The 11,469-nt window shown below is 35.1% G+C and overlaps 1 protein-coding gene and 1 long non-coding RNA gene across 2 annotated transcripts; one reads left to right on the forward strand and one right to left on the reverse strand.

Moving 5' to 3' along the window:
* Positions 1-249: 249 nt before the first annotated feature.
* LOC127882451 (uncharacterized) lies at positions 250-3,249 on the reverse strand. The gene is made up of 3 exons (XR_008050537.1): positions 3,154-3,249; positions 934-1,049; positions 250-498 (listed from the first exon to the last, which is right to left on the reverse strand). It is a non-coding gene; the product is annotated as an uncharacterized LOC127882451 (long non-coding RNA).
* On the forward strand, positions 2,338-11,451 carry LOC127882446 (serine/threonine-protein kinase Nek4-like). Its single transcript, XM_052431085.1, has 11 exons — positions 2,338-2,759; positions 6,171-6,324; positions 6,611-6,720; positions 7,055-7,258; positions 7,829-7,939; positions 9,047-9,190; positions 9,555-9,782; positions 10,045-10,066; positions 10,184-10,223; positions 10,375-10,465; positions 10,702-11,451. Exons 1-11 carry the CDS (start codon positions 2,664-2,666, stop codon positions 10,798-10,800), a joined length of 1,299 nt encoding a protein of 432 aa, XP_052287045.1. The 5' UTR covers positions 2,338-2,663; the 3' UTR covers positions 10,801-11,451.
* Positions 11,452-11,469: the final 18 nt, after the last annotated feature.

Raw genomic sequence — 11,469 nt, forward strand, 5'->3', positions numbered from 1 at the left:
CCAATCAAATATGTCCCGATTTAAAGTTTTGAATAAACGGACATGAATCACATACGAATGAATATTGTTCAAAGTTTGTGTTTTTATTAAAGTAGTGGATAAGAACGAGAATTTCGCTCTAGATTGTTTTTCGAGTTTCATTGTTTGCTTTGTTGTTTTAAAAAGGAGAACAGATGCTTTACTTTCCATTTACACCAGATGTATATGTTTACTACTTAGTTTATCAATATAGAATATAAACAATCCACAAAGTATTCTCATTTAATATCTTCATAAATTCAAGTTGCACATAGATCAGTAAAGGCACAGTCGTGCGTTTTGCGCCAAAAGTACCAAACTAACCAACCATGTGGTCTTGAAGAACGATACTTTGAAGTCTTAAAACATGGTCAGCTGTTGACTTATCGTATTAACAGTAACATACAGCGACATGTTCACCGTATTGTTGGGCGGATATGTACATGCGGAGTTGGCCACTTTCATCTGACTCCGATTGCTCTAAAATGATACAGTCTTTTTAAAGAGGAATATCTGAAGATAACTTTTATTATATTTCGATAAAGTGTGCAGACATTGGAATAAAAAAAATAGTACAAGCTGTAAATATACCTGTATAAATGAAATAACAATATAAGTACTATTTGAACAACTAAAGCCGCTCTTAAATAGAAATACGAATCAATGACATTAACGACTTTAGCAACTTATTCTTTAAAACACAATCACGAATTTCTGAGAACGTGGGGCTTGTTTCTTATAACCAAGCCAACAATTTAAGAAAACCAGAAAACCATACCTATTTTAAATATGAAACTTTGCAGAGACAGTTTCGAATGGACAAGTTAGGGATTTACATACAACAAATCGCTTTGAAATGATGAGAATAAAACAAGTTATGTTGATCATTAGTGGTTATGATACAGCTGGTGATACCTCGTGAGTAAATGAGCATCGTCGTGATAAGATGGGTATCACGCCATATTCGTCTTGGATTTCTACAGGCTAGCATGGGCATATGCGCAATATGGGCAGGAGCTGTCCCGCCCGAACTAAAATCACACAAGAGTTCGTGGCTTTATTAGCGGACATAATGACTCCTCGTTCGCGTAGATAGTTACAGAGGCGTGTCATGAGCACCACTGGTCCGATATGTCATAAAGTCCATTTTCACATGACGCTGCTCAAATGTACGTTGCGTGTAGTTCGTGGCAATGGACCGTCTTCAACCGGAATGATTATTAGTGTCGCGTTCTTTGAAAACTGTGCATAATGCATGTGCGTAAAGTGTTGTCCCAGATTAGCATGTGCAGTCCGCACAGGCTAATCAGGGACGACACTTTCCGCTTTTATGGTATTTTTCGTTTAAAGGAAGTCCCTTTTTACCAAAAATCTAGTTTAAGCGGAAAGTGTCGTCCTTGATTAGCCTATGCGGACTGGACAGGCTAATCTGGGACGACACTTTACGCACATGCATTATGCCCATTTTTCTCAGAACAAGACATATTAAAGCCACACACCTTGAAATGAACTACATGGCATAGTAAATTTAAGTATAAATAAGAAACATATTTTATCTATGCCAATTAGAATATATCTGGTGGTTACAAGATAGCAATATAGCAATCCGTCTTTTTTGCGCTTTAAAGTTAAAAAATAATCGCGTTTGTCGAAATGGACGTATACGTCTAAAAACCCTACTTTCGGTTTAAAAAGCGGTACCGTTTGAAAAATAATGCATTACTTGCTAACAAGGCTATACATTTAATTTTATCTATGCCAATTAGAATATATCTGGTCGTTTCACGGCAGAAATCCGTCTATTTTGCGCTTTAAAACTTAAAAATAATCGCGTTTGTCGAAATATACGTATACGTATAGAAATCTTACTTCCGGTTTTAAAATTCAAACAAAATTATAAATTACTTGCTAACTTGGCTATATATATAATGACAATTTTGTACACTTTCAAATTGCATCTATATGTATTGATTAACGTGTATTTCATTTCAAAGTGTGTGGCTTTAAATAAGATTTTAAAACATTTCTTCCACAAGAGCGCATAACTCCCGATGCAATTGATTGTATTCTAATGACCAGGTCTTTAACTTCCGGCATCAGAGTCTACATCTATTGTGGACACCAAAACAAAATGTTTAATGTAAGAAAAATACTATTGACAATTCCGTTATAATGATAATGACAGTGGATGTTCTTACTTATACTGTTTTCTGTCGGTTGAACTCTTATCACTTCTGTTACTTCAAAATGGATTTTTTTCCCTACATGTTTTACCTTTAAAACATGTATATTCATATTTTTGTGTGAAACGTGTATCGTCAATATCGTGCAATGTAATACATCATTAAATAATCAATTGGCCTCACTTAATAGCAATATATCGCTCTGTCAGGGACGCGTTAAGTAGATTATAATGCGACGACATACGTGCAGATCCTTTAAACATCAATAATCAATATCATAGAAACAAGGACATGCATATTATATAGGTAATAGGATACCTATAATACGCAGAAAACACTATTTTAAACTCATAACAAGGAATTTTTACTTCCTTACTTCCCTTTTCAAGGAAAACTCGATAGTGTTACCGCTCGCTGTACTTTTGTTTTAGTTGTAGTTAAGTTTATTTTGATGAACAAAGGATGACCATGTCCCATGGAGAGTACCGCAAAGTTGGTTGCATCGGAGAGGGCGGCTTTGGAAAGGTCATTCTGCTAGAAAACGCTTCCAAGGAGCAGGTAAAATGCTTTAAACCTCGGATACAGTATATAATGCGTTTTGTGAAATCGAAACTATAAATTTACAAATGCGAACTGATCTAAATATACAATGTCAACTAGCCTAAGATAATGTTATCTGTTTCTCCAGACTAAATCCTAGTTATATCCACAAATAAACCATATTATCAGATGTTAATGTAATCTTTTTTCACTTCCTGTGGATCAAAATGATGTTTGTTTGGACGTTCAAATTCAAAAATTAAGGGAGATAAAGGTAGATAGGCAAACAATTTGTGTTTTTTTTTACTTGTAAAATGTGACATTACAGTTATCTTCACAATCTCTATAAACATGTTTTTAAAGTAAACTTTGCAAATATAATCGAATAAATAAAAACGATCGAACACTTTACCTTAAATTGAAACGTAAGTTTATGGTCATAATCGGGATTCACGGTATACAAAAGTGGTTGTCCCCACATTACAAACCGTGCGTTGTGGAAAATGGCTGACCATTTGTTTAGTAAAAAGTATTGGGATTACTATTAACCAATTAAACTGCACATCTCTTAGCAGAACTTATCGAAACATTTTGCGCATTTTGCGAATCGAAAAAGTCAAATGCATTGAATACTAACGAAAATCTACATTTTTTCGGTGATTGTTGCTTAATCACGTGACGAGAATTTCATTCAACTAATTTCGAAGCGACTTTTACCACGTGATCTGGATTGTCAACAACCCTATCGTTTTCCGTAATGTATCAATTGTTCAATAACTCAAGACTTACCAGCGTAAACATTGTTTACATATTTATCTTCAATATATTATTTATTGTCCATTAAAAATGATGCTATTTTCATAAAACAGGTACTAGCAATTTGAAATTCCATAGAATTATGTTTTTTTCCCCAAAACATGACAAACACTTGTTTTTGTCACTTAAAAATAGGTTAAAATCACATGACTGTAAAATACCGCGGGGATATGAATTAACAAATTAATTCGATTTTGACGATAACCGCTACATTGTGTAACAAACAGTTTTAAAAGGTGTATTTATACAGTTTTTTCTAAAAAGTATGCTATATATGTGTAAATAATGTCATTCTATACAACTCTGTGGCCTATTTAAGTCAGTTTTGATAAAGAACTGTCTGTGAGATTTGATTGTGATTGTGGATCAACTGTCCCATGCTGGTAGACTTTTATGGGATTGGGTGGGGTGGGGTAGGGTGTTCTCCCATAACCTTATGTTGCGCAAAGTCAGAAAATATAAGGAGAATAATTATAATGTTATGATAGCCATAATTATGTCTAGCGTTGGTGTGTTTTTTGGATTGATTAACTGAAAAAGATTTGAAATAACTTGAGTACGGAAATCATGCCTCGATGGCTCGATTGTATTTTGTGTTTAAATTTACTCGGACGCTGAAGTTTAATGTTTAGCAATGGGTGGAGAGCATTGTTCAAAATCAAATTAATATAAATATGTGGTTATTATCTTCAATAAGTAGCTAAATATTTATAATATATTTATATAACACCATATCAGGTTATTTCCATGTATAAACTCTATCTTTGATGAAAGAATTACAAACTAAACTAAAAAATAACCCGTTTATCATAGTAACGTGTTATGAAACAGAAAGGAAAATGCGTGTCTCATTGTAAATATAATGCGTAGATTAATATTGCATTGGATAATATCTTGGGTAAGTGGAGTTGCTTTGAATTAAGTGCTGTGTCGTAATGTTATTACTTTGCGTATTAATACACGAATAACCTAATTATAGCTGCCAATATCTTCCGACAGGAGGAAAGAACATTAACCCAGTTACCCAGTTATTAGGTCAATCTTGCATGTAGAAACCGAATAAAACGGTAATTATTGTGACGGTTTTAAAACGCGTCATTTGATATGTTGCATTTGCCTGCAAAATTGGGCTTATTACAAGTGACATGTCCATTTGTTATTAATTAATACGAAGTTTTGCAGAAGACTACCTAGGTTTATTTCGTGCGATACTAACTGTTTAAGGTATTGGTGCAAATTATTGCAAATGCCCAATAATCGTTATCCTAGAAACTGTTACTTAATGCGTGTATTATTAGACTATATCGGAAGGGACTTTTGGGCCATTAAAATAAAAATCTTCTGTTTACATACGGATTTGGTTATGAATGGATAAATCAATAAATAGGAGATAACATCTTATTTATTAATATATTCAAACAGTGGATTGGTCGGAGGTGGCGTAGTGGATATGGTGGCCACCTAGCGACAGGGAGGTCACGGGTTCGATCCCCACTGTGGGAGCGTTCATTATATCTACCCGGTCTCGAGAGCGTTTCAAATAAGCCTTAGGCTTTCTATGCAATCGAGCTTATCAAATTTAGAAAACAACAAAATAACAACAACAACAACAACAACAACAACGGATTATTGACTGCCATGCACAAAATTGGCATGACACGATACAAAATTCAAGCCGCTGTTATCATTATAGATACTTTAAAACACTTATAGATACCGAGAGATACCTGTCCCTGAATATCCAAACACTTATAGAAACCGAGAGATACCTGTCCCTGAATATCCAAACACTTATAGATACCGAGAGATACCTTTCCCTGAATATCCAAACACTTATAGATACCGAGAGATACCTTTCCCTGAATATCCAAACACTTATAGATACCGAGAGATACCTTTCCCTGAATATCCAAACACTTATAGATACCGAGAGATACCTTTCCCTGAATATCCAAACAAAATTTAAAACTGCGTTTGCAAAACTCCGCAGAGGTAATCCTAAACTCAAGATTGAACGTAATAGAAATTTAAACTTACCACTTGAATCACGTTTATGTACAAATTGTTCAAAGGGCGATATCGAAATAATTGATTGCGAATACCACGCTTTTTTCATTGTGATAAGTATTGTTATATAAGGAATTTATATTTGTATTCGTGGTACTCATCTGGAGAGACATTAACCGATTTGTACAATATCATGACTTCAAATAATGATAATACTATTATGATATTAACTTGTTACCTTTTCCATCTTTTACAGGCGATAAACACTTATATATGTATGGTATTATATTTATGAAAAATATGACACAACTTTGAAATTGTATTATATTATGTTATTGTGTTATGTATTATGGGTCGGAGGCCTTGATTTACTAAATAAACTGTTTTGTTCTGTTTGCTATAACAATAAAGAGGAATATCGAATCTGAGTGACACGTTGGTTCTCACGTTAGGGTCGTTAATATTAAAACAATACGGTCGGTCGGGTCATTTGCAACACACATTTTAAATAGGGCTAAGTGCATTGCCATTCTTGTCTTTTCAGATTGTTGAACATGATTTCTTCAGTTCTCTTAATTAATTATCAATTTGCTTTGACGACTAAAGGTGGCGTTGAAGATTGTGGACCTTGCAGGCAAAGATTCCAAGGTTGTTCAGTTGGCGCATCAAGAGGTGAAGCTCCTTTCAAAACTTAAGCACGAGTACATCCTAAAGTTCATACACGTTGAAAAGGACGGAACGACATTGAAGATATTAACAGGTCTGAAATAAGTTGCTGTTTAGTGAATTCCTTGCACTTTCAAATAAATAGGAGATTGCAAACAACATGACACAGATCAACAAATAATATTAGCCATATGTGATGTTTAACAATGAAAATGATATTTGTGTTGACTTAACAAAGGTAAACTCTCAAGCTCGTCATATTGTGCAGAATGTTTGATGGTGTACTTCGCTTGTCTTTATGCAAAATATGTTAAAATTTGTCATTTCAATTTGTTATAGCATATATGTTATATCAGCATTAAAGCTTACTTTCTTCGCAGAGTTCTGTCCGAATGGCGACCTGTCTGGCTACATTGAGGCCCACCGTGGGCAGGTGATGGACGAACAGCGGCTGGTGGAGTGGACGAGGCAGATTGTATCTGCTTTACAGGTCATATCTCACTTATTGTGCTTACACGTGTATTATCGATGTCTAATATACATAAGAGTGCACTCTATTGGAAATGTGAGGTCTTGTATTCATAGTCAACGGACCTGATAGCGGAGTTAGTACAGCGCTGAAATACAAGTCCGAGGATGGGGATTGGTCGTGATTTTTTTCCCTATCTCTAATGCAAGTATGGTTGTTGTCAGTAAGTGGCAAAATTATGTGCACTTACTACTTGTAAACCATCTTTCCATGGAAAAGTGCGTGTTGGATACCCATTTAGAAGGATGGGAGAGTCCACTAGGCATAAATGGGTTAATTTACAAAAACGTTGCAGTACCTGCACACTCTCCCCAAGCCGGTGATTCACCGAGATCTGAAGAGCGCCAATGTTTTCTTGGACGCAAACTGGGACACACGGCTCGGGGATTTCGGGGTTTCCAGAGTGATCGAGTTTTCGACAGACATGGCTACTACCCATGTGGGAACACCCATTTATATGGCCCCAGAGATGTTCATGGGCATACCGTACACAGAGAAGGTACCATCTTTGCATTTTACTTGCAACGCGCCAATAAAGAACATACTTCATGCTAGTTTAAAGAATGTCTGCCCCCTTAATGTTGTATTTTTCTCAGTGCTATTATCCATCATAAGCATGTCTAATGTTTGATGATGCTGACCTATTTATGGGTTTGCTGTACTGTTTTTTTATGTAGTAATATCCGCTTATAATGGTCGCTTCACTTGGAAGTGCCCACAACAGAGGGATGGTTTACAGCGAAAAATCACTGAATTAATAAATAATCACAACCCTATGCCCGCAATAATAACAACAAAAACACGAACAGCACGTTTTGAAAAAAGTGTTTCAATACATTAAGTATATTTGGAATATATCAATAAAAAAGGTTACTTTGATGATTTTCAGGTTTACTGTAAGGTTTTCCAATGATTGTTTGGTCAACCATAGTCTGTCAACGGCGATGCTCTGTTAAGATTCCAACAATGTACCAACATTGTGTCCATAATAAATCCTGAACAAAATGCCAATATACAGAGATATAAATAATATCAAGTAAAGAATGATGGGACTTGTTCTTTTCTTCAGACTGACATCTTTTCCTTGAGCATACTGATGTACGAGATGGCCTGCATGCAGAACGATGCTTTTAAAGAAATGCTGCCTCAGATGATGCTTTTTCGGATCATCCATTTTGGGGTAATGTCAATGCATTATACGTGTAAGACTCCATTTTGTGGTAATATGAATGCGTTATACGTGTAAGATTCCATTTTGTGGTAATGCCAATGCGTTATACCTGTTAGACTCCATTTTGGGGTAATGTCAATGCGTAATACGTGAACGATTCTATTTTGTGCTAATGCCAATGCGTTATACCTGTTAGACTCCATTTTAGGGTAATGTCAATGCGTTATATGTGTAAGACTCTATTTTGTGGTAATGCAAATGCGCTATACGTGTAAGATTCCATTTTGTGGTAATGCAAATGCGCTATACGTGTAAGATTCAATTTTGGAGTAATGTCAATGCGTTATACCTGTTAGACTCCATTTCGGGGTAATGTCAATGTGTTATACGTGTACGACTCAATTTCGGGGTAATGTCAATGCGTTATACGTGTAAGACTCCATTTTGGGGTAATGTCAATGTGTTATACGTGTAAGACTCAATTTCGGGGTAATGTCAATGCGTTATACGTGTAAGACTCCATTTTGGGGTAATGTCAATGCGTTATACGTGTAAGACTCCATTTTGGAGTAATTTCAATGCGTTATATGTGTAGGACTCCATTTTGAAGTAATGTCCATGCGTTATACGTGTACGACTCCATTTTGGGGTAATGTCAATGCGTTGAACGTTTTAGACTCCATTTTGAGGTAATGTCAATGCGTTATACGTGTAAGACTCCATTTTGGGGTAATGTCAATGAGTAATATGTGTAAGACTCCATTTTGGGGTAATGTCAATGCGTTGTACGTGTAAGACTCCATTTTGGGGTAATGTCAATGCGTTATACGTGTAAGACTCCATTTTGGGGTAATGTCAATGAGTTATATGTGTAAGACTCCATTTTGGGGTTATGTCAATGCGTAATACCTGTAAGACGTGTAAAATTGTATAAAGTATTTTTAAGGACATTTCATTTTATTGAAAACGAACCAAAAATAAATACATATTTTCAGTCAACAATGTTATGCTGCCTTTCTTTAAAACATAACGATACCAATTTATGTGTTGATATGGGAGTGGCATGGGTCTTTGACAATATGTTGTGCAAACGTTACGGTTTGTTATCTTTTGCAGTTTCCTGCAATGCCAGATGGATACAGCTCCGGTTTGATAGATCTCATGAAAACGATGATGCAAGTTGATCCTGACAAACGACCTTCGGGCACTGACCTTCTCAAAGAGAGCATCTTTAAAACTACTGGAAAACCACTGCCAATCGTACGTCTTACAATCATGACCTACTGTTGCAAATCAAATGTGATATTTGTAACCTTCTGAAATGACCCATCCAGCATGAGGTGTGCATTGAACCAATATGAATTCATGTGTAAAATACAAATCATGTGTATTTGATTAATACATGCAAGTTCTTTGCATACTTGAAATCAACTTGCCTTAATGAACGGACATGTTGCACTTTAGTAAGCTAATCACCTTTTTATGCTTCTTAGTAGAATTCTCTATCTGATAAAACATCATTCAGTTGTAAATAATTACACTTTTAACCAAACTAATTTTCATTTTTATCTTAACAGATAAATTCCAGGTTATGTGGGACTGATTTTTAAAAATAGTTTTCTAGGCAGATTCCACTAAAAACGTAGTTCTGGAAGACACCGATGATCAGGTTACAACGGAATCACTTACCTGGGTAGAAAACATCATTAATAACGATACCATAACGGGAGAAAGAAGATCCCATGATGATGAAGGGCATATAGATTATGGACCTGTGGATGACACAACCGTCGTCGAGTTGCTTTCAGAAAATCCCATGATGGGCTTCGTTACGCGGGTCCTGGATGACATGGTACGAGCCATGGAAAATGACTTTTGTATTTTAGTTTCAAATGTAGTTCTATAAAAATAAATATTAAAATGAAGCATGCTCCTGATAGAACTGGTTAAACAAAATACTTGTTCCTTATCAATAGTGTGGATTTCGTTTATCATATGTACTACTAAAATAATAATTCTTACATAAACAATTACAATGGTACGAAACATTTGAAAATGAAATTACATTTGAATGAGTTGTTTTTAATTGACATTTTGTATTTGTTTCGTTTTAGGGGAAATCACAATTGGTACAAGGTAAGTTTGAGCTTTTTCCCTTCAATGAATTTTTCGTTTAATACGTCCGTTACATTAACTGAATTTGAAAGCTTAGATTGTAATTAGATTAATATTTCACTTTTTTCCTTATTTCAGGTCGCTCCAAACTAGAGAAAAATGCAGACATGCTGAAAATGTAAGTTATCTAACAACCACAGTTTGCAACTTTGACACATATTCCAGATTTTCTTTGCGACATATGTCTCAATTTGTGCCTGCTGCTGGTTAACTAAACCGGTCGGATTTCCTTCACATTTCAAATACATGTACTTGAAAAATCTCTCCAGGTACTGCCTTCAGTGCATGGATAACAACGAGGAATTATTCCAGAAGGCGAGTGCGGCACTGACGGCCAGTCATGACGAAGACCAAATTGAGGCGTGTTCACGTTTTATATATTTTCCAGAGAATAGTATATATTGTTTAGGTCAATCGAATTAGTACATTTAATGCCGCCATCATTTACATGTATTTTACATGAATGTATGACTTAAGCAATATTTAAAAACACAACACAAATTGATAATCGTATCGCCCATGGTTTCGATTGGAATGTCCGTAGCGTATTTGTTACTGTATACCTCGTTTATACAAATTTCTGCGTTATGTTTCAGGAGACACTAATAAGAATCCTGGGACATGAACGATATGGCCTCTGTGGTGTACAGTTTCTTCACTACAAAAACTACATGTTTGTGATGAAAAACATGTAGTAATCGGGCAACGGCGAACATTCATCGCAAATAGTGCATAAATGTACATGCAACATCAGTATGTTTATTTCGTTCGATTCTGTATACATGTATTTGAACAATTACATATTAAGGAGTGGTGTGGCACCTCACAATTTTTGCATTTAGCTTCCGAGACTTTTATGAGTGAATTGATGTTTGAATAGAGTGTTTGCATTCACTATAATAAGAATAAAGGATTAATCTCTCTTGATTTATGTTATAGGAACGGATTATTTTGTGAATAGATTTTTTTCTCCTACACTATAAATATAAGGATTTACTTTCTCTTGATACTTGTTATATTTTTTCGAGCTCCTCCTCTTTTACACTCGGAGGTCTCTGGTTGTGAGCCCTGAATGAAACCAAATAATATGAAGCACTATGTGTTTTCTGTGTAAACGACGTTTGACTAACTTAACTTTTCGTAAAAGTGAAAGATTATATCCATCACACTTATATGAGAATCTTAATTGTCTATTAAGATTTATCAAAATGGCGGTTTAAGAAAACATGCATCGAATCGCGTATTTTTCTTACAGTGATAACGCGTTTAGTGTTACTAATCATTTTGTCATTTTTCTATGTATTAAAGTGTTTTTGCTAATGTCCAATTATATACATATTTCTTTATTCCAGCATTTTTCTTTT

Source organism: Dreissena polymorpha, chromosome 5 (genome assembly GCF_020536995.1).
Source record: "Dreissena polymorpha isolate Duluth1 chromosome 5, UMN_Dpol_1.0, whole genome shotgun sequence".
Lineage (NCBI taxonomy): Eukaryota > Metazoa > Mollusca > Bivalvia > Myida > Dreissenidae > Dreissena > Dreissena polymorpha.